A 24,470-nucleotide genomic window follows, 5' to 3' on the forward strand; every position below is an offset into this window, starting at 1 on the left:
CTACTGAAAATCATCAGAGAGACTGATGAAGAAATATGACACTTTTATCAATTTATACTCAAAATGGAAAGCTCTCAGCGTGCTTTGACAATTACGGCAATGAGGCGGTGTATTTTCTTCCCATGAACTGGTAAACTTTCTTGAGCTCCTGTGTTAACATCAAATGGTCTCATAAGTGAGGATGAGGAGTTGGAGCAAATGCAGATGAATGCTTTGAAGGTCTGGGTTCAACAGATGATGCCAACCCAGTGGATCAGCCTTGCTCACATAACTCCATGTCTGCCACACAAATGAGAATTCTCAGAGCATCTGGTTCAGGGCACCATCTCTCTGGAAATAACAGAGACACTGATTTTCTCTTCGCTCTCCTTTTATAGATATCCCTTTTTTTGGACACATTCCTCCCCTGATTTTTTTTTTTTTTAAATCATCACCTTTGTTTCAGCATGCTTTCAGGAGATGTCACGATCTTTCGGTTTATCTTGACTCTCTTTAAACTTGGTTGCTTTTTGATGATACGAATCTCAACAATAAACAGTCTCCATAGTGGTCATTTTTTCATTGCATTCAGGAGCTAAGTGGTGGGTTATTTCTGGGAATATTTACTCGGTTAAGTCCATCCATTGTGGGTGAATTCACAGTACTATTAATTCCATAAAATGGCCTTTCCATTTCTTAGTGTCATCTTATTTTCCTAACCTGTTGCTTTAATCATCTCTTATACTAGATTTTAGAATCTGTTATGTTTGGGGGCCTATAGCTCAATGAATGAGTTGGGAGGATAAGATTTGTTTCCCAAAGTTGCTATATTTGTCTAGTAATTCTTTTATCAAAGTACTATTGAAGGACCTTAGAATTTTAGTATCTTTCTACTGAATGCTTTAGGAATATAAACTTTTTTTTTTTTTTTTTTTTACTGGATTTTCATTTAATGCTAGAGTGTTGCTTTATACATTATATCAAGCGTTGCAAGGTCAGACAGGCAATACTTTATCAAAACAAAAAATAATAATGGTAAAAAGATAGAATATTTATTCTAGTTATACTTGATAAAGTAAATCTTTTCTTGCCCTCACCTTTATTATGTGATCTCTTGATATAAACATAAACATCAGTGTTTCCCCCAAAAATTGATTTTATATTTCAAATTATAATTACCTAGATTCCTTTAATGATAGTTACTTAAAAACACTGACGCATTTCACACGTTTGACGTGTGCATTTTAAAATAAAACTAGAGTTTAAGAAAAAGTGGAGAAGGCCCATCTAAATTTGCTGCCTTTTGGAATATGTATTCTGAATCTTGTTTTTAAGCATTTAAACAAAAATGCTTTGATGGAATGCTACAATCACTGCTCATTATCTTGAATTCACTTGCAGGTCATTTGTTCTTAACTGTTTAAAAAAAAAAAGTGAATGTTCACTGTGTTATTGCTCCAAAGGAAATCAGTCACAATTGTTCATAATGGGTGCTTATTTAAAAATGAAAGCCCTGAAAAAAATGAAAGCTCTGAGAAAGACTGCACTCCTTATTTTTAATGCTTCAGACATTACAGATGTTGACAATGTGATGAAACTAGCCTGCCTCTAGTATTTTAGCGGTCTGTTCCATGGAGCAGTTAGAGATGAGACTATTATAATGAAATATCTATTAAAATGCTTATGCTATACTGGAAAGTTGGGTGTGTACCCGTGCTACACTGAATTCTGTGCTCCAACAAAACATTTTATAATGTTCTGGTACCTATTCATGTTAATGCAACATGGAGAAAATGGTTGCTCTCCCTTAGTTGGAATAAACTTAGAGCAAAATTCCAACAAGAGCACCCAGAGCTATTTCTAAAAATGCAAGGCATGTTTTTCTTTTTTTTTTTTTTTCTTTAATTCTCCAAAATAGGACTGAAGATTTTAAGAAATAAATATGATTTATTATGGCTATTCTGTTTATAGATAGATACTAGATCATATAAAGTGATTTGGTAACTTGTTGTGAAGAGCCAAAAAGTACATGAAAAAAATATCCAATGTATTAATAATTTTTAAAATGCAAAAAACAGGGACTTCCCTGGCGGTCCAGTGGTTAAGACTGCGCTTCCAATGCAGGGTGCGCGGCTTCGATCCCTGGTTGGGAAACTAAGATCCCACATGCCGCAGGACGCGGCCAAAAAGTTAAAAAAAAAAAAAAAAATGCGAAAAACAGCAAACCCAAGTGCCACTTTTTGTTATCTAAGCCTAAGTTTAAGAACAAAAATACCGAGGTTGAGGTGGACGTGGAGAGCACGCACTCAGACTCTGTTGGGAACGCTGATTGATGCAGACTTTCTCAAGGGTCTTGTGTTCATCAGAAGCCTTGAAGTACAAATCCTTTGATCTAGCAGTTCCACCTCTGGGAATTTAGCCTAAGGAAATAATTGCACAATGGAGCCAAAACTAAAGACAGTGATATTCACTGTAGCATTGTTTATAGTAGCAAAAATTGGAAACATCTCACATTTACATCAGTAGATAATCAAATTATGGTTCTTTTCTCCATTGAATATCTTATAGCTGTACGGAATGATGCTGTGCAGGAAAAGATGGCATAATATGGAAAGTAAGTTACAAATTAGTACGTATAATATGGTCTCATTTATGGTTTAGAAAAAAGTATACACTAAGGCTTGGTGGCTATATCCCTAGCAAAATGTGAACAGAAGTATCACTGGAGAATGGATTGCAGGAAATACTTACTTTGCTGATTTTTTTAATATAAGAAATATAGACTTTTTATAAGCAAAAAATTGTTTTTAAATATATCTATCTTTGACTACCACTTCTACTTTTAATAATCTGTCCTACCAGTATAACTGGATGAGCATGCAGAGATGTTAGTTGACGTTCAGTGCAGCATTGTTAAAAATAGTTTTAAAAAAATAACCTATCTACCTATCCCCTATTGTCAGGAATTTAAATAGGAAAGTCATGGTATAATCATGCTTCACAACCATTGAAATTGAAGATGTAAATATGTATTTATTGATATGGAAAAGATGGTCACACCATATAACAAGGAAGAGACAGGTTAATAAACGCTGTGTGTAGGTAGGAAGGTAGGTTTGTAGGCAGCTAAAAGTCTGAAATGTTCCACATGACAGTGTCAACAGTAATTATTTCTGAGTAATGGGGTTATGGGTAATTTTTAACTTTTTCTTTGTATGTGTTTTTATTTTTTAAATTTTGTATGTGTTTTTATTTTTTAAATTTTGTACAGTGAACAAATATGTCTTTTGTTCTCTTATTACCAGAGAAAGTAGAAGTCAACAAAATTAAAGACCAAAAAGATGAAATAACCAAAAAATATTGTAAGGTACTATGTGAAATTCCATGGAGATAGATGAAGTAAGTGGTATTTCTAGGAAATTTTACTGTTTCAAAGTGGCTCCCAGGAGAGAGAGCTTAAATCAGTAACCATGGAAGAAATGAAAAAGTTATCAGAAGATGCTTTCTGAATTCAAAGTGCAAGGTCCAGTTGGCCTCAGTAAATTCTTCCAACATTCAAGGATATTGATGATATTAAGTAGGGTGACCATATAATTTATTAAAGGGAGTTTTACTTGGGACAAGTGATGTAAACTGGAGCTTTCCCATGTAAACCTGGATGAATGTTCACGTTACTGTTACAGCTTTTTCTAAGCAAAGAGCAAAAGGCAAACTTCCAAGTTTTTTTTTTATTCCAAAATGATCTTTATATCAGAACTTCACAAAGATAGTGTGTGTGAACATGTACATGTGTATGCTCACACACACTGAAGATCAATCTGGCTTATGAATATTGATGCAAAACCCTTCAATAAAATACCATCAAATAGAGGTTAGCAGTACATTAAATAAATACATGGTCAAGTGGGGTACATCACAGGAATGTGAGCCTGGTTCAGTATTGGAGAAGCTGGACTCCATATTAGATCAAAAACAGAAAAATCTATATTGTCATCTTAACAGGTGCCAAAAATGCTTTGCTAAAATTCAACATCCAATGATATATTGATTGTGGCAATGGTTATGTGACTATATACATTCGTCACAACTCACTGAACCGTATTCTTTATAAAGGTGAATTTTATTGCATGTAAATTATATGTCAATAAACTTAACTTCATAAGAATAAATAAAATCAGTCTTTGGTAACAGAAAAAATATCCAACACACATTCTGGATTATAAAGAAAAAATTTAAACTTAGTAAAATTAGAATAAGTAGGATTTGTTACTTTCGTTGCTTTATTTTAAATACCGCATAGTCTCATGACAAAACAGCATCATATTTTGTGAAACACAAGAAGCATTCCCGTTTAAGTCAAACGCATGATAAGAATGCTCATTTTCATTGAAATTATAAACCTGACTCAGAAAGTACCAGCCAGGAGACAAGAGAAAGTAGCAATAGATATAAACATTGAAGTGGAACTTATTATTTTTAGATATTTGAAGTACGTACCTAGAAAGAAGAGAATCAACTGGAAAATTATTAAAAACAGTAAGAGAAGTCAGTAAGACACATGGCTAGTTATAACTGGTGCTGGTAGGGATAGAAGTGGGAAGAAAAGGAAAAACTGGATGCATCCATCATCCACTAGGAGAGGTTTCAAAGGTATCACCCACCATCATTCACATGTTCCTGACATGCACCAGGCCCCAGGTCAAGCACTGCAGGGTATCCCTTTAACCTCTAAGACATGGCTGCTGTCCTCTTAACCTGTGGCCAGAGACTAGGTTGAGTATAAAGAAAAATGACAAAGGATATTGTGGAAGGAGGGGTCATCACGCAGCAGAACAGGAATGACAGTCCTGGGGAAAGAGGGCTGAGACTATAAAATAAGGAGAGAAAAGAATGGGTTTTCAGAGGTCATGAGCTGGTGCCTCAGAGCCTAAACCAGCCTTTATACCCTTTTGATCAGGCCCACCTAGTGTGTTAGCTTTTTTATTTTTTTTTAATTTAACATCTACAAATTGTGAGAATCCATGGTTTTGAAAATCTGAATGTTCAGCCTCTCTTGAAAAATTAGAAGCTTCAGCATTGAATGACACCCTTTTCTGCAAAGGGCAACAGTTGGCTGGAATTGCACAGTGGCTGTCTGTCTCCTTTAGATGCCCCCCAGCTCTCCAGTCTGCTGAGTGCAAATGCTCTTTCTTGTAGTGCTATCACTCCTCTGTCTGCCTGCCCTTGGAAGCATTTCAGTTGTTGATAATAAGCTGAAGGGAGATACTGGGCACACGTGTAGACAGTTGACTTAGTCACGCTATTGGGAAAAGTGGTGGAAGCATTTGAAGAAATTAAATATTTGCTTCATTAAATGCACAACTTCTTCAAACCCAATAATACATCCCTAGTTCCCTCATCTTATTTTTAAAATTGAAACATTATATACTTTTGTTTTGTTTTGTTAAAATATTTATTTATTTATTTATTTATTTATTTATTTATGGCCGTGGTGGGTCTTCGTTTCTGTGCAAGGGCTTTCTCTAGTTGCGGCAAGTGGGGGCCACTCTTCATCGCAGTGCGCGGCCTCTCATTATCGTGGCCTCTCTTGTTGCCGCGGACAGGCTCCAGACGCTCAGGCTCAGTAGTTGTGGCTCACGGGCCTAGTTGCTCTGCGGCATGTGGGATCTTCCCAGACCAGGGCGCGAACCCGTGTCCCCTGCATTGGCAGGCAGATTCTCAACCACTGCGCCACCAGGGAAACCCTATATACATTTTTAAAAATTCTTTATTTTATTTTTGGCTGCATTGGGTCTTCGTTGCTATGTATGGGCTTTCTCTAATTGCGGCGAGTGGGGGCCACTCTTCCTTGTGGTGTGCAGGCTTCTCATTGCAGTGTCTCATTGCAGTGGCTTCTCTTGTTGCGGAGCACGAGCTCTAGGCACATGAGCTTCAGTAGTTGTGGCACATGGGCTCAGTAGTTGTAGCTCACGGGCTCTAGAGTGCAGGCTCAGCAGCTGTGGCGCACGGACCCAGTTGCTCCACCTCATGTGGGATCTTCCCGGACCAGGGCTCGAACCTGTGTCCCCTGCACTAGCAGATGGACTCCCAACCACTGCGCCACCAGGGAAGCCTAGGCTGTGGTTTTTTTCTAGCTTATAGTCTATATCTGTCTTCCAGAACTGCCAGGTATAATAAAAGCACTAGCATTAATTGCACTTTCCCTTCATTTTTGCTGAAGAAAAGTGGAAGTTTTCATGTTGTCAGTGATGGAGTAGATCAAGTGTAAGCAGCCCTCTGAAACTGTAACTAGCTATTATTGATGAAGAAAAGAGCAATGTAATTCCCCCAGATTTGACTTCTCTAAAGCTAAAGGTTATTTTTATAGACTTTAAATAAATATTTATAACCTGTTGCTTGTGCCCCCAATTCCATTTCCTCCATGCACTCCAGGACTTTCTGTCCCAATTATCTTTCCTTTCGTATCATTAGTATTTCTCTTACCACTAGTCACTTCTCAGGAAAGAAAAAAAGTTTAAGAAAATCCTATCCTTAAGAACGCTTCCATGACCCGTCATGGTGATGTTTTATTGCTTGCTTTCCTCTGAGTCTATGCGGAAGCACCTGGCACCCCGTCAGAACTTGAAAAATGTTTTCTCAGTTTGCATCAACCACATTTTTCAGAGCATAGCCTACTGGCTTCCTCCAGTTTCTTACCACCCACCTAAGGTGCAGCTCCTCCCAGTCTGATTTCTTCCTGCACACTCCCTCCCTCTGTTTCTATCTCCCTCCCTCTGTTTCTATGTCCCTCCCTCTGTTTCTATCTCCCTCCCTCTGCCTCTCCCTAAGATCCCCAGGTATCTCCCAGATATCATCCTCCCTCCCTGCAAACAAAACCAAATCCACAGTCCTCATATTCTTCAGCATTTCTGCCACATTTGACAAGTGTCATTTTATTTTTTATTTTTTTATTTTATTTTATTTTTTTTTAAGTTTTTCCCTTTTTATTCTTTTCAATCTTTCTGGTTAAAAGGAGGAATTCTCATTTTGTTGAAAGTATATTTTCAACACCTCTCAATCCCTTAATAGTTACCTTTACTCCTCCCTTCCCTTCTTTCTTCCTTCCCTCCTTCCTTCCTTCCTCTTTTTCTTTTCTTAAACAAAAAAAAAGAGCAAGCCCTGGGCTCAAAACGTTAGCCAAGCAACAGAATCTGGCTCTAATTTAGTCACGGTCTTTTTTTTTTTTTTCATTGTACTTATTTTTACAGTTTCCTTCTAATTACTGCAGGTAATAATATACTTTCCTTCTTAAAAATAAATATGAAAATGTCTTTTATGTGAAAAAATCAAGCTCAAGAAAAAGAAGTAATTGATGGTACAGGTGGTGATTAAATATGGAGGAGTAATCACTGAGAACCGACAAGTGTCATTTTAAATCACTGTTTGCTGCTGGTATCTCCAGTGTGATTGGCAGAGCCTCCAACTTCATTTCAGCTCTTCTCCCCTCCTTCGGTAAGGCCTGCTGCAGGCAAAAAGCCTCTTTCTCGGCCTTTGGCCATCTTGCTGAGGTCCTGTCCTCTCCAGGTCAAAACAGGGATAGGAAGGAGTCCAGATCACAGAAAAACAAAAATTCTCGCTTGAAGGTTTCACTCAGCTAGTGTTATTGGAAGATGGCTTCTCATGCTCCAAATTGGGCAGGTTAGAATAGACTCCCTTGGGATCCTTTTTGCAAGAATTCTTCATAGACTTTCTGTTATTCCCCTCAATCAGCTGAAAGCAATCTCCTCATCTTCTAAAATGTTAATGTTTTAAGTACTTGTGAGCAGTAGAGATGCTTTTCACTCCAGGAGTTTCCAACCTTCAGAGCACATCAGATTCACTTGGAGAATTTTTTTTTTTAATAAAAATGGCAATACCAGGTCCCGGGCCTATTGAGTGAGAATCTCTGTATCGGGGCTCTGTTGTGTTTGTTTTAAAAATTCCACAGATGATTCTGATGCTCACTTAAGGCCGAGGATATGAGAACTAGCTTATTGTATGGTTAATAATGTGCTGCTTACGTCCTTCCTGGATTCTCAACTTCCCTGGGGTCTTTTTCATCTTTATAATACCCTCTACAGAGCCTTCATTGTAACAGATTTTGAGTGTTTTGTGGTTTGAAAGACTTTGAAATGTCAGAGTTCTAGCAGAGAAGCTTTGTCACCAGTATTTGTTCAGTCTCCAGACTGAACTGCATGTAGATTCGGCACTCAATAAATATTGCAGGAAGAGCTGGCTAGGTGGTTGGTGCCTGGGAAAGAGAAGTGAGGCAACAGTCTGGTTAAATAAGATGTACTGGTTATGGTTCCAGGATCTGTTTTGAGAAATCTCATGTCTGGCTGTGTTCTAAGAGTTTCATGCGTATTACCTCAATTAATGTTCACAACAATCATTTGATAGAGGGACTATTATCCTCATTTTTCGATGAGGAAACTGAGTGTCAAGGAGGGGAAGTAACTTGACCCCCAAGCCACGCATGTGTAAGTTACACAGTCAAGATTTAAACCCAGGTTCTCTGACTTCAGAGCGCGAGGTCTTAAATACTGTGTTGTAGTGCTTTCCATTCAAAGGGAGTAGAGCTTTAGAGCAATTTGGGCAGATACTAGGGTTAGCCACTTCCTTCCTCCCTCCCACCCTCCTTCCTTCTTTTTAGTCTGTCTTCCTCTCTGTAGCCTGTCTGTCTGCTCTTGTGATGAGATTATTTCCGAAAATTCATCCTGGCAGCACTTATGCAAATTGGGTAGGATTGGAGCCATCCTCACATGCCCAAGACTCATTGAAGCTATTGTAGTTGGGGGCAGACAGAATGCTTTAGTAATAGAGGCAGAAAGAAAGGGGAGGCTATCAGAGGTTACGCAAGTAAAATTGAAGAGATTTAGTGATGGTTTAGATGGAAGACATGAAGGGGTGGAGAGATCTAGAATCTGTGTAATTTGCTGTGGCCGTCTGGAGAGATTATTGTGTAATTCATTCTCAAGAGAAGTACTGGATTTGGGGTAAGGAGAAGTGAGCTTGTTCACAGACAAGTTTGAAGGACCTGTGAAAAGTATAGAGTGGAATTGTCTCGTAGGTAGTTATATATTACAGTCTAGAGATAGGTCAGCCCTGCTTAGGGACATGAATCTGAGAGACATCAGCACATTGGTCATAGTTGAAACCATGGAAGTGGATGCTGTTGTTTAGAGAAAGAGTAGAAAGAGAAAGGGGAACCCAGAGAGCAAACATGAGGAAGCAATTTCTATGACTTTAATAAAGCATCTTGCCTCTGTCCTGGATGCCTTTTTGACCTTGAAGAAATCACTGGCTCTCTCTGAACCTAATTCCTTGCTGATAAAGGTTAGTGTAGGTGATTTCTAAAGCTCCTTTCAGAGCTGACATTCTGTGGTTCTAACACTTTGCATTAGTTTTCGGGACTGCTTTGGGGCAAGTAGGGCATTTATTAATTGCTGAATTTTGTAACCTCGCCAGTATCTGTAAGCCCATGCAATTACATGGAACCCTCATCTGTCTTTCTGATAAGCAGAATGATTATCCTGTACATGTCAAGTCCACGATCATTCTTTCAAAATAGCCTGGAGCACCATGAACATGGCAGGTTTGAGGAATCCACCTGTGTTTCATGAGCTGTGAGCCTCTGAAGCCAGACCCCTGGGCTTAAATTCCTCTACCCCTTAACTGGTTATGTCATCTCAGGCACCTACGTTAACCTCTCTGTTCCTCCTTTCCCTCATCTATAAAATGAGGATCATAATCCTAGAAATGGTGTAGGGATTAAATGAGTTCATATACACACAGTACTTAGAAGGGTACCTGGCACATATGCCCTCAGTAAATGTAAGCTACTATTGTATGATGATGATGATAATGATGACGACATTGTCTGGTAAAAGTGTCATAACCGTAAGGGCTGAAGAAGTCTCCTCTCTTAGACTTCCAGTTTTCAAATGGAGAGTGAAGAAAAATCTGTACCACTTCCTAATAAGTGGAACTTTCAGATGATAGAACTCCATGGGTGGTAAAAATTCATTTCCTACCAACAAATTGAGCTGCAGGTGAAAAACGCATACAGATGCTGAATTACGGTTGCATTCAGTTTATAAATTAGTAAGTATGAGATAGGAGGAAATAGAGCACCCCTCCATAATACATATTAGCTTAAAGTATAACTGGGTGAAAGGAAAAGAACAAATTAGAAACTGCCCTCTTTCTCAGTCATAGGATTCACTTTCTTCAAGCGTCTTAGAGGTTAGGTGACTCTTGGCTATGCAGCTGTCATCCTCTAAAGCCAAAAACATTTCCCTAAAGCATGTAGTTTATGAATCTTTAGGTCTGGGGCAGCAGCTTCAAACTTCTTCAGATAGTTTGACCTGATCTTCAAAACATACCTACAAGGAGTCAGCAACGTGGAGGGAAGGGTGTGCACCTCTAGGAATGGTAACTCTTGAAACTTCTTGAATCTTTTAATGGTCTCTTCCCCTTTCCTCTTCCGATTTTGTCTGAGAGGGGCTGGGTTCATCTTGTTTATCAGGCTCAGCCAAATGTGTGTCTGTGCAGTTCATTATATGCCAGGAAAGACAGTAGCACGACAGCAGGAATTCAAAACAGGGTTTAAAATGAATAAACGAGAATAAGCCTCTGGGATTAGTCCCAGTTGAAAAGTTCAGCGCGATCAGGGAGGGTAGCTGCTGCTGTTGGGGACAGACAAATGACTTGCTGCGGGGAATAGGATTCACTGATCTAGCCACATTTTTAGTTTCTGATGGCCTCTCCACCCTGTGGGGTCCATCTCTTCTCAGGCAGACTCAGAGAGTGAGATTCTTAGAAATGTGGTTTTTCTTATTTCTCCTTCTTAGAAATTGTCCACCTAATTGCAGATGAACTTTTCAGTTCATACTTCTTAGACCACAGAAACTGTGTGTCTCTAAAAATTACTAATGGTCTTAGGGAAGAAGGCTGGGAGAGAACTTTATTTCACAGACTCAAACTAAAAGCAAGAAAACAAAGGAAGCTTTTGATGCGAGTAGGGGAAGAGTAGGCAGGGTCATTCTGCGATCATAGCACTAAGTATTTTCATTGAGAGAAGCCTGTTTGTATAGGGCCTTTACCATTTGCAAGGCCTATTATGGACATAGATTGTTTGATCTTTACAACAAAGAGGTTGTGTCCCCACTTCATAAATGAGAAAAGCAAGCCCAGAGAAGTTGACAGACTTGTCCAAGGTCACTGTGCTGGAAGTATGATTGTCTGACTCCAGGTTTGGTACCTTTTTTTTTTTTTTGCTATAGTCCTACTGGCACTAATATGTTGAGCCCTTTTAGAAGTTTCCCAGACACCCAACTGGAAGGCCCAAGTATATAATCCAACTAGATTTGCAGCTTTTGCATGTTTTAAAGTTAACTTTATACATTATCCGTAAAGACATCAATTCTTTTTTCTTGCTTGCCAGATAGGTTAATCTTTTAAGGGAAAGATAGCAGACAGGTAGAGGGAAACATGAAAACAGTAAAGGACAACAATCATAACCTTGGTTTATGGCCTAGGAGAAGTTTAATGCCAAAGAGAAGGCACTAAAAAATGGGTACTGCCTAAAATGTATAAAATTGGCAAGGATCAAAAAATGATACCAACTCATTGTTCTACTTTATTCGAAGGACTTAAAGTAGAGAGTGGGGGCTGGATGGCTATTTTTAATATCGTCCCTGATATTCTCCCTTGAAAAAAATTGAACAAAATAACTACAATTCACATATATTTGTTTGCTTGAACTTTGGTGAGGACCTAGGCTGTTTAAGTTTCCTCTATCAGGCCTCTGAGACCCCCTTTCTGCCTTTTTACTTCTTCCCTATAAAGATTGTAGCTCCATGCAAATGTCGTGATGGCTTTTAGCAGTTATCGAAAATGAAAGGTGAGGGGGTCAAAAGCCCCTTACTAAGCTTGTGCTTTGATCTTCTAATCCTTGCTGCTGCTTTAAAGTTTTAAGGATTAGATTAAGCAACCTCGAGGGTAGATGCTAGGAAGAGTCTCTGTACTTACTGGCTCTCAGTAAGTGTACAGTAAATGGTTGATAACAGTTTCTGAGATCATCTACTATTTTTCTTTCATTATGATAACAAAATAAGTTCCTTGCGGCCAAAGTCGCGTCCTCAAACACAATTCTCATTCCTTCCATATGTAATAACAGTCCCCGCTGAGTTCCTCTGACGTTACTTTAACTCTGTTTCATTTCATGAATTATGCTTAGGAGGATATTGCAGAACTGACTGAACAGAATACACGGATTGCAGTTGAGAAAGTCAAAGCCTATGAAATGGGCTTCATTTCCTCTTTCATGCCTTCTTAGAAATAAGTAACTTTGAGGGCTCTTTGGGAACAGGGCCAAGGAGAACCGATGGTTCTGTTGGTGATCTGTAACTGGCCTCAGACAAGTGTCCAGTGTTTGTGTGGGGCTCCTGGAGGCTATTGGTGTTTAGGGCCCCAGTGAAAGACAGCTTGAAGGGCGTATGTGTGTGTTTCTGTCTCCTTTCTTTGTCCTGTCAAGGCCAACTAGCTGTTCTTCCACTGATAATGTTGTGTGTCAGAGAGATTTGGAAGCTTAGCGTTCCAGTTTAGAGTTAGACTCGTGGTTAGCGTTTGAGCAAAATATCTTCATCCCGACTAAAGTATATTCTTATTCTGTTTTGTCCTCCATTTACATTCCAAGTTCCCATTCTGTTTTTCTCTATATCGATAACATTTTGAGGACTAACTTGATATACAATAAAGTGTATATATTTTAAGTACTTATTTAATAATTTTTTACATATGTTGATGCCTGTGTCAACAGCACCCAGAACAGGATATGGAACATTTCCTTGTGTCCCTCCCAGTTAGTAGTCCCGAGGGTAACCACTATTTTGGCTGCTACTTCCATCGATTGCTTTTGGCTGTTCTTGAACCTCATAAAAAGGGAGTCAAAGAGTATGCACTCTTATGTGTTTGATTTCTTTCATTCAACATTGTACTGTAACTCGTCCGTCTTGTTGAGTAAAGAATTCCATTGTATAATGTGTTCACCCTTTTAACTGTTCTGTTCATGGACATTTGGCTTGTTTCCAGTTTGGGGCTATTATGAATAATAATGCAAGGAACATTCTTGTACATGGCTTTCAGTAGACATAAGTACTCATTTCTCTTGGATATATACCCCAAAGTGGAATTTCTCAATCATAGAACATGCATATATTTTCTTTTAGTAGGTAGTATGATGTACTGCCAAACATTTTCCCTAAGTTGTTGTACCAGTTAACACTCCTGAGCTCCTATGCTTTGAAAGTACACTTTTCCTCTGCAATATTTTTATTCTAGATAGGTGATATTAGTTAATGTGGGATATGGAGACATTTTCCAGCTCATCTCAGATTATACATGTGCACATATTTTTGTATTTCACATTCATTCAATATGGATTCAGAGGTGGATATTTGCCTTTTTATATGCTTAGGGGTTTAATAGTCAAAAATTGCTCCTAGATGTTTATAGAACTCCTATTTGCTGTAGCCCCAAACTGGAAACTGTGCAAACTTCCACTAGTGTTTGAATGGATAAATAAATTGTGGTATATTTAAAGGGTAGAATACTATACAGCAACATTATGTTGAATCTCAAAAATAAAATGTTGAGTTAAAAAAAATTGCTCCTAGGAATTGAAAGGAAACTACCTGTTAGTTTGAAAAAACAAAATATTAATCACAATAAAGTTTAATGAGTAGATGTTTGATTTTATGACTTACGCCTAAGTGTGGTATTTAACTCATACCCAGAGTGAAACCAGAAGGGTGAATTGACTTAGGGAAGATCTAGATCCTGCTGCTATTATTTTTGCAACAGGCTGAATTGCATTTTATGGCTGTTCTTTTCTTTCATTATCTTTTATTCCTTTGAGATGAAGCAGTAACTCAATATAGTAAACACTGCTTAGAATCCTCAGCACTGAGCATTTTAACTCTGTCAAGTGTGTATAAGCAGATGGTTTAAAAAGAATGGAAACTTAGGACTTAAACGTCTTGGTTCACATAATGGTTTGTTCAGGTAGCCTACCTGCATGGGCTGGAGGGCACTGTAATAATGATATTCTCGATATGAGAAAAGGAATTGTCAATCTAAGGAGCACTAAGAATCAGTCTAGAAAAGCCTATTAGGCTTTTCTGGACTTTCACATACCAGAGTTCTCTTCCCTTTTGGACAGAGCTACGTTAGTCCATTCATTCATTCATCATTCACTTGCACAATGACTCAACAACTGCTTACTGAGTGCTATGTGCCAGGCCCTGTTCTAGATACTAGGCTTATAGCAAGGAACAAAGCAAAGGCCTTGCCCTCATGGAGCTTGCCTTCTTGAGGATGAGGCAAGAAAACAATGTATACATATTGTCATGTGGTGCTCTGGAGGAAAATGAAAACAGAGTGAGGGGGATGGGAGTGTAGACTTGGTGTTGGGAACTGTTGTTGCTTTTTACAAGGAAAGGTCATTCGCGCAGAGAGCTGAAGGGATGGAACAATTTGATGTCCACTGGAAGAAGAGTAAGCTAAGTGGAGGGGGAGGATGCCGAAGCATAGCAAGGAGGCCTCTGCAGTTGGAGGAAGGCAGTGACTGGGGAGAGCTGTTGGAGGTGGGTAGGCAGAGGGATGGCAGGGACCCAGATAGAGCTCTATAGGTCATTGTAATGACCTCAGCTTGTTATCCCCCCCCCCCCCGAGTGGGAATCCACCAAAGGGTTTTGAATAGGGAAGTGACTCTTCAAGTCTTATTTTTAAGGATGACCTTGAACATAGGGTGGAGAATTGACTGTAGAGACAAGGGTAGAAACAGGGAAATGAGTGAAGATCTCTAATAGGTGTATGTTTGATTTTGCAGTTATCACCATCTCTGTGCTTTATTAGTAAAGATAATTATTGTGTTTATCCAGACATGGATGAACAGTGTTGGCACATTTGAGGCATACTATTGATAGAAATAATTTAGTAATATGCAAATGAGCAATATGCTATGGATATTATAAAATAAGCTCTATAGTTAATACTTTTTTCCTATTTATCCAATATTGATTTTCTTCCGGAAGCTCTTCCTCTCTCTTCTGTTTTTATTCAGTACTGTTGTACCATTCTTGCAGCTGCTCATGCTTGAACTTCAGTTGTTTGTGACTCCCCTCTGTTCATCCTCCATACATCCAGGCAGTCAGGTTCTGGGTTGTTACCTTCCAGTCTCCACATCCATCTCCTTTTTCCCAACTTTAGTTTAGACCCTCTTTTCATCTCAGAGTTAGCCATCAAATTCTCCATCTTTATTTTTTTTAATAGATCTTTGTTGGAGTATAATTGCTTCCAATACTGTGTTAGTCTCTGTCGTACAACAAAGTGAATCAGCCCCATGCACACATACATCCCCACATCCCCTCCCCCTGAGCCTCCCTCCCACCCTCCCCATCCCACCTCTCTAGGTCATTGTAAAGCACCGAGCTGATGTCCCTGTGCTATGCTGCTGCTTCCCAACTAGCTATCTATTTTATATTTGGTACTGTATATATGTCGATGCTACTCTCACTTCGCCCCAGCTTCCTCCTCCCCACCCCCCACCCCCGTGTCCTCAAGTCTATCCTCTATGTCTACGTCTTTATTCCTGCCCTGCCACTAGGTTCATCAGTACCATTTTTTCTTTTTTTTTTAGATTCCATATATATGTGTTAGCATACAGTATTTGTTTTTCTCTTTCTGACTTACTTCACTCTGTAGGATAGACTCTAGGTCCATCCACCTCACTACAAATAGCTCAATTTCATTTCTTTTTATGGCTGAGTAATATTCCATTGTATATATGTGCCACATCTTCTTTATCCATTCAACTGTCAATGGACATTTAGGTTGGTTCCATGTCCTGGCTATTGTAAATAGTGCTGCAGTGAACATTGTGGTACAAGTCTCTTTTTGAATTATGGTTTTCTCAGGGTATATGCCCAGTAGTGGGATTGCTGGGTCATATGGTAGTTCTATTTTTAGGTTTTTAAGGAACCTCCATACTGTTCTCCATAGTGGTCGTATCAATTTACATTCTCACCAACAGTGCAGGAGGGTTCCTTTTTCACCACACTCTTTCCAGCATTTATTGTTTCTATTTTTTGATAATGGGCATTCTGACCAGTGTGAGGTGATACCTCATTGTAGTTTTGATTTGCATTTCTCTAATAATTAGTGATGTTGAGCATCTTTTCATGTGCCTCTTGGCCATCTGTATGTCTTCTTTGGTGAAATGTCCATTTAGGTCTTCCACCCATTTTTTAATTGAATTGTTTGTTTTTTTGATATTGAGCTCCATGAGCTGTTTGTATATTTTGGAGATTAATCCTTTGTCCCTTGTTTCATGGGGAAAGCAGCAAAAAGAATATAGGTTTTCAAGTGAGATCTTGATTCATATTGGTTCCAATCTTTGTTCTTCCATGTAGCTATAGGGCCTTTTGCAATTTTTGAACCTCACTTGTCCCTTTATAAGATGAGCATAACAGTATCTGCTTTATAGGATTACAATGAGAATTAAGTGGAACTATAGAGTGTTTAAAGGGCCTGGCAGCATTGGGCACTTAGAAAATGTTGGTTCTTTCCACCTTCCATTCTTCCACTTCCCTCTATCTAAAATCCATCCACCTGGCAGGCCCTAAAGCATAGCTCTCATTGTGTCATTCCTCTTGTCAACGGCTTCCTATTGCCCCACACGTTAAATACAGGCACTTTTGTTTGGCATTCAGAGCTCCAATTCTCTGACTCCAACTTTAATTTCCAACTTTTCCCCATTACCTATTCTTCTCCATGTACTTTATGTATTAGCCAAATTTGCTATTTTATACTCATGCTTCCAATTCTATATAAAATATCTATTAAAATCCTACCTGTCCTTCAAATTCTGTCTCAAATACCACTGCACTCACAAAGGTGCAAACAATCTGGAAGTGGTTTCTCCTAGTCTGAAATGTTATTGCACGTGGAGGAGGCACCATCGTGCCCATGCTCTGGAGCCAGAAGGGCGAGGTCCCACCACTTGCTGTCATCCTGGGCACATTACTGAATCCCTGCATCTCAGTTTCCCCTGAAAAATGGAACAATGCTACTTACTTCCTAGGGTTAGTGTGAGGATTAAATGAGATTCTACATATGATGCACCTTGAATAGCGTCTGGCACTTGGAAAATTTAAATCAGTTTCTATAATGATAGGTATGAATAATCAACATTATTTCATTATCAGGATCTGTATTCTATGGGGACTTCAAATTAAAAGCTGTTTGAGAGACAGTGGAAAGGGTATGGACTAGGATTCTCATACTGGATTCTAGTACTGGTTCCCACTACTAAACAAGCTATGTGATGCTGACTGTGCCGGCCTCTCTGGATCTTACTTTCTTCAACTGCAAAAAGGAGGCCAAACAAAAATCACTAAGCTCTCTTTCAGTTCACCTAGGCACATGGATATGTAATAGACACTTCCAACTCAAATCAACCAAAACAGAACTCTTAATTTCTCCTCCTCTAAATGCACTCTTTCCCTATCTCAGTAAATGATACTGCCATCTACCCAGTTTAAGTAAAACACCTCTGAGTTGCCTTTGAATTATCTATTTCTTTCACCATCTAAATCTAATCCGTCTGCACATCCTATAGGTTCTACTTCCAAAACATATCCTGAATCCATCTACTTCTCCCCCATCGCCATTGATACAACCCTAGTCCAATAATCTCGTCTGTACTGTTGCCATGGTTCCTAATCCATCTTTGTGTCCACTCTTGCCCTCTTTCAGCCTGTTTTCCACAGAGCCAAAGTAACATCCAAAACATAAACCAGATAATATCACTCTCCTGCTTAAAACTCTCCAGTGGCTTTTCATCATACTTAGAATAAGAGCCAAACTCTTTTACCCCCTCATACCACTCTCCCCCTTATGCTTCAGCTGCACGGCCCTTTTTTCTTTTCTTGCCAGCTCACCACACTTACGTTTGCCTTGGGCCTTTGCACCTGCTAGTCTCTATGGTTGGAATATTCATCCCCCAGATGTCCGCAGGACTTGCTTCGTGTCATTTAGATCCCAGCTGTATCTAATTGCCCCCTCCCTTCTACCAGTAGTGCTGTATCACACCACCCTATTTTATTTTTTCCTAAGGCTTACCACTATCTGAAAAATAGCCCATGTATTTATCTCTTCCCCCCCAAATAGAAATTAAATGTCTACATATTAGGACCTAATTCCTACCGCATTGCCTGGCACATAGTTGGTTATGTGGGGAAAAATCTGACTGAATACACTAAAGAATAAATATAAACCGATTTTTAATGATATGAAAGTTCATGTTACTTACATGAGCCAAGTATTCTGTTTTTATTTTTAAAGTTCGAGGACCTATTGGTTTTCCCCTCATTAAATTCCTCATCCTAAATGAACATGATTGAGCACATATGCTTGTGCTGGAAATATGATTCTAAATAAAACAATAGTAATACAGGTTGGTTTTTTCCCTGTTTGACCGAGTTCCCAGATTTTCCCATTGTCTCCAACTCCTCTCCTACAGTACCACCTTACTGCAAATTACCATCATCTTTGGCCCCGAGGACTGCCTCCTCTCTGGTCTTTTTCTGTAGGTTCTAATCTCCCAATAACGTTATTCCCCGGACTGCAGCCAAGGACCTTTTCAGTCGCCATTATACCCATGGCTGGGAAACCTTCCGAGTTTTCATTGTTCTCAGGATCAAGGTCCACCACCTCACGTCCCGCCAGCTTACTCTCCACTCCAGGCCACACTCACTCCCTCCCTTCCTGGTTCCCGCCAGCCACCCAGCTGGCAGCCCTCGCTTCCCGCTTCCCAGGCAGTTCTGCACCGCATCCTTTTGGCCTGCTTCTAGGGATCTCAGGAGATGGTCCCTTCCTCAGGGAAGGCCTCTCTGGTTAGGACGAACTCCACTCCTAATCATACAGCCCCACATCGCCAAGGGCCTCTCTTTCAGAGCTCTAATTTTATAAATATATACTCCTGAGTATGGTGGTAACCTTATTAATGTGCGTTAAAGAAGGTTTGCGCTCACTGCTCTCTGCGGAAGGAACGTACTGACCGGTGGCCCGACCACTCCTCCCCCCTCCCCCTAGGGCTGCGGCGCAGCTATTATGCGTTAAGCGGGCGCCCGCGAAGAGAGACATTGCAGGGCGCCTGCGCCAAGGGGCACGCATGCGCAGAGGGACGAGCCCGCTGACAGATTCTCGGTGGCGGTGGCGGCGGCAGCGGCCCTGGACTGCGGGGAATGGGAATCCTAGGTCTTTGAGCACCGCCCCCGCCTCCCTGCCCGCGACATGGCTCAGGAGAAGATGGAGCTGGACCTGGAGCTGCCTCCGGGCACGGTTGGGAGCCCGGCGGAGGGCGGCGGCAGCGGCGGCGGCGGCGGCGGGGGCCTCAGGAGGTCTAACAGCGCCCCCCTGATCCACGGCCTCAGTGACACTTCGCCGGTGTTCCAGGCCGAGGCGCCGAGCGCCAGGCGAAACAGCACAACGTTCCCGAACCGCCACGGCCTGCTACTACCGGCCTCCCCCGTCCGCATGCACAGCAGCCGCTTGCACCAGATCAAACAGGAGGAGGGCATGGACTTGATCAATCGAGAGACCGTCCACGAGCGCGAGGTGCAGAACGCAATGCAGATAAGCCACTCCTGGGAGGAAAGTTTCAGCCTGAGTGACAACGACGTGGAGAAATCCGCCTCCCCGAAACGCATCGATTTCATTCCGGTGTCGCCGGCACCGTCACCCACCCGGGGAATTGGGAAGCAGTGTTTTTCACCATCCTTGCAAAGTTTTGTGAGTAGCAATGGATTGCCTCCAAGTCCTATTCCCAGCCCAACGACCCGATTTACTACCCGGAGAAGCCAGAGTCCAATTAATTGCATTAGACCAAGTGTTCTTGGACCATTGAAAAGAAAATGTGAAATGGAAACTGAATATCAGCCAAAGAGATTTTTCCAGGGCATCACCAACATGCTTTCTTCTGACGTTGCACAGCTGTCAGATCCTGGTGTGTGTGTATCTTCCGATACCCTTGATGGAAACAGCAGCAGTGCCGGATCTTCTTGTAATTCACCAGCGAAAGTCAGCACTACCACCGACTCTCCTGTGTCACCTGCCCAAGCGGCCTCTCCATTTATTCCAGTAGATGAACTTTCATCTAAGTGATTCACCTACCCATCCTGATACTCGGTTTTGTTTTTGTCTTTGCAATGAAGAGAAAAATGAAGTTGGAACAAGCACTGAACTTTGTCGATTAATTTGAGGCTATTTCCTATTTTACCCTTTTTCCTTTTTTGGAATTTCCTGAAATGTTGGTATTCTAGAGAACTTTTATGTCAGATTCCTGCGGGCGCCCTTGAATTCAGTGTAGTAATATTTTCAGACGTTTTCCCAATAAGTGTGTTGAAGCATACATCTTTACGCTGCTAATATGTCTAAATACATATGTTATCCCTTGATTTTTTAAAATAACTGAGAGCTCTATTTATTTATGCGATTATTAAGTTCTGATGCAAATATAAATGTTGAATTAATCAGCATAGTAAACTGATGTTTTAAAATTCCCTACTTCATGCCCACACTAATTTTTAATGTTATTTTCAGTGATTGCTAATTTCTATTTGATGAAGAACAATAACTTAACCTATGTACAGGTATTTTTAAAATGTTAGTTTTATCCATCCAGTGGTTGTCTGTTTTACCCAGGAATCCTTGAATATTTAATTTTCTGGGTACAGAAGTGGATGGGGGATGGTGATAAAAGAACAGAATATAAAAGTTTGCAACAAATCTTTTAAAATTAAATATATAAAAGTAAACATATTTAAAAAACATTTTCTAATGAAATTTTAATAGTAATTCTAATAAGTTGTACAAATATAACTACTATACAGAATTTCTTTTTTTTTTTTTTTTTAAACCAGAAAGTGCATTCTTTTGGGCATAATCCTAAAGTGAAATGGGACAGTGCCTTGCAGTTTTAGCCCACTGTACATAGGCTGAGGCCAGGTTCTTTGTACCACTGCAAATTTAAAAGTTTTTCCATTGTAGAAAATGTGTGGGAAGCCCTGTTGAACTTCAGCAGAGCACCCAGGCAGATGAAACTCTCTCAATCATTAATATGCTTTAAAATACCCAATCGTGCCTCAGTGAAAAATCCTTGCCAACAAGGAACCAGTGCCACTTTTGGCTGCTTTTATGCTCTGCCCATCTGTCACCTTCTTGGTTTTCCCTGGCTCAGGAAGGAAGCAGCTGTTTCCTTGCCAACAGGTCCTTCCTCTCCACCTCCCAAGAAACTAGGGCATCATCGGTTAGACAAAGGTACAGTGTGACTCAAACTTCTGACAGTAGGCAACAACAGGACTGTGGAATTGTTTCAGGAACCTCTGTGGTTAAAGCTACAGCTGGAGTTGACTGCCTGGGGGATGTCGTGTAATTCAGGGGCAGTGACTTGCCAGAGAAAATCAGGGGAGAGTCACCTAGGTAAATCATTATTTAACTTAGGTTTTGTTAAAGGTAGAATTGTGAAATGTTCTTTTCTTTGCCTTTTACAATTAAGACAAAGTATGAAAATATTTAATAACAAATTTTTTTATATTATACTTTCTTATATTTCCTGTATCTTCCTTAACTAGATAAGTAGGTAGATAGAAAGAATGGCAAACAAAAGGGGAAGGGGAAAACAATAAAAGAGAGACCAAGAAACCGAGACAAAATGTTCCGGCTCACTTTAAGTTATTGCCTACAGAGACTTTAACAATTACGTGGAATTTTTACAACTATGAGAATAAATGGAACTGGTCAACTTTTGGCAGTTGCCTCAAGAATTCAGTGCATTACATCGAGGGTAAGATTGTGTCCACAGGCTTAAAATTCTCTATTCTGGGTAATAGGGTTAATGTGCTCCAGTTCTGACCTTGTTCCTCAAATTCAAACGTATATGTCCACCTTCCTGTTGGGCACTTTGACCTGCTTCCAGAGGTACTTTAACCTCAGCATCTTCAAAACAAAATTTATTATCTCTTCATTTAACTTGTTCTTGGATTACCTAAATTGATGTCATCCTATCTAATTTCTTCAAACCATGGGAAGCATCTTTGACTTTCCCTTTTCTCTGTGTGTCACATCCAGCTCAATCACCAAGTCCTGTCTACTTGTGAAGTGAATCTTGTGTCTCCCCTTCTCTATCTCTGTTGCCCTGATTTAGCTTAAGTTCCGGCGTAAGTGATCTCCCAGCCTATTTTCTTACCTCCCTTTTGGCCCAGTCTTCACACTGCCTCTAAAGTGATCTTTCTAAAATATAAACTTGAGTTTGTCGTCCTCCTGCTTAAAAACTTTATATGCTTCTCCATTTTCTACAGTTTAGGGAATGCTTTCTTTAACTTGACATACGATAAGTTCCTTCATGAGCTGGCTGTACTCTAACACAGGTTTAATCCTCTGCTCATCCTGTCCCAATTACACATCCTCCCTTCTTACTCTGTAAACACTAGACCACTTGATACTCTAAATATGCCATGTACTTTCATGTGTTTGTACCTTTGATTAAATTGTTCCTTTCCCTAAAATGCCATTCCTATCCTTTTTACCCAGGAAAATGCTGTTTCTTTTTATTGCATTTGAATTTAACTATGAAATAATGTGTACCTTCTGCTTATAAAAATATTTAAACAATGCAGGTATCTATATAGTAAAAAAAAAAAAAAAAAAAAAAGTCTGCCTTTTACTATGTAAAATTCATCTTCCCTACCCATAGGTGATTTCTGTTAATAATTCATTATATGTTATACAAGATGTTACTCTGCATTCCATATATGTGTGTATATAAATTCAGGAAACCAACATCTCACTGACATCTCTCTTCTTTCCCTCATATCTAATCATTCACCAAATCTTATTGATTTTATCTTCCAGAATCTATCTTCTTTCATCTCTACTGCCACCTGGATCCAGCCTACCATCATTTCTCTCTTAGGCCTCCCCTAATTCCCACTTGTCCCTTCACACTCATTCTGGTTGGCTACCCGTTCATCCTCCATACAGCAACTACAGTAATCCTTTTAAAATTGCAGATCTGATCCTTCCATCTCCCAGCTTAAAGCTTTTCATTTGCTTCCTGTTGTTCTTATGGTATACCAAAATGTATTAATTCTGTGCTAGGAGGCCCTGTGCAGTCTGGCTCTTGCTTCTCCCTCCCCTTGCTTTCTGTGCTGCACCCTCACTGGCTTGCTTTCTTCTTGTTCAGTACGTCTTGTTCTCCTGTTTTATGGGCTTTTACCAGATCCTTTTCCCTGAGGGTATAGAGAAACTTTTATTTCTATAAGTTTATTTTTCTATATAGGTGGTAAGTTTTAAATCAGATAAGGCTCTAAGAGTTTATATAGACAATTTAGATTATTATATTATTGCTCATGGCTTCAGTCGTTACTCTATAGAATGTAAAATAAAGGCTTAGCTCATGTAAGAATTATCCTCAAAAAAACCTTTTTAAGGTATTAGTATTGCTAATCTATAAACTTTGTGCTAGAAGCCCCAAAGCACATATCAACATTGAGTTAAAGTACAGTTTGTCATATATAACAAACCTCTGTTGTGTATTTTCCTTTATTATGGTTCTTAAAAACACAGTGTAAATGGAACATATAATTAATGGTCACCAAATCTGCAACTGCTGGATGTCAGAACCTTTAAGCATACTTAAAAGATTGATTGCAATCAAGAATAACCTGTATGGGATTGCCTTCCAGTGGTTCACATTTATCAGTTCAGCCGGCTACATACCTACAGCAAGAGACCACTCTTAGATATTTGGCATATAAGGGGGAAAGGGTCAAGGCTTATGAGGGAAACAGGACTGAGAATTGTTTTCTTATTGGCATGTTTTTAGATGAGTAGAAAAAGTCTGAAGATCCAAGAGAGAAGTGGGAGATTGGGGGGAATAGTTGCCAAAACAACAAACAGAAGAAGATGATGTAACTGATATTTCCTGAGTAGCATCAGAGAATAGAAGAAAGAGTTGGTCTTGGAAAGGTTGTCTAGAATTTTTTTTTTTTTTCTTTTGCAACAGGAAGGAGAGTGAAAAGGCTAGGCAAAGATAGCAGTAAATGTTGAACTGATTTGTGTTGCAGGAGTTTAGGGGTTTGGAGGAAGGTGTATATGAAAAGTGAAAAGAATTTGTGTCTAATTGCTTCTGTTTTCCAACTTTTAAGGAGTGTAGGATGTTTGAGGGTGGGGCAGGAGTAGATTTGGAAGCTTGAATGAAGTAAAGGTTTAATGCTGCCTCTGTGAGAATCTGTAAAGGAGTGCTAAGGGTGAGTAGGAACTTTATTAGGCCACATTGGATGACAGGTTGCAATTGGATGTCAGGTGCAAAAGAAGTAGATTGGATTGACCTAAGTTTGGGAATTGGT

The 24,470-nt window shown here is 39.8% G+C and overlaps 2 protein-coding genes across 3 annotated transcripts in view; both read left to right on the forward strand.

Annotated features, from left to right (window-relative positions):
- The window catches only part of PABIR1 (PP2A Aalpha (PPP2R1A) and B55A (PPP2R2A) interacting phosphatase regulator 1), an 82,016-nt gene extending 60,145 nt beyond the window's left edge, over positions 1-21,871 (forward strand). Inside the window, exon 2 of the mRNA XM_036856086.1 lies at positions 19,156-21,871. Within this exon, the coding sequence (XP_036711981.1) occupies positions 19,357-20,226 (870 nt within the window). The 5' untranslated portion in view covers positions 19,156-19,356 and the 3' untranslated portion in view covers positions 20,227-21,871. The remainder of the gene's footprint in view (positions 1-19,155) is intronic.
- The window catches only part of PIP5K1B (phosphatidylinositol-4-phosphate 5-kinase type 1 beta), a 341,484-nt gene that overhangs the window by 60,297 nt on the left and 256,717 nt on the right, over positions 1-24,470 (forward strand). The gene's annotated exons all lie outside the window — the stretch shown is intronic.

The sequence above is a fragment of the Balaenoptera musculus genome, chromosome 6 (genome assembly GCF_009873245.2).
Source record: "Balaenoptera musculus isolate JJ_BM4_2016_0621 chromosome 6, mBalMus1.pri.v3, whole genome shotgun sequence".
Classification (NCBI taxonomy): domain Eukaryota; kingdom Metazoa; phylum Chordata; class Mammalia; order Artiodactyla; family Balaenopteridae; genus Balaenoptera; species Balaenoptera musculus.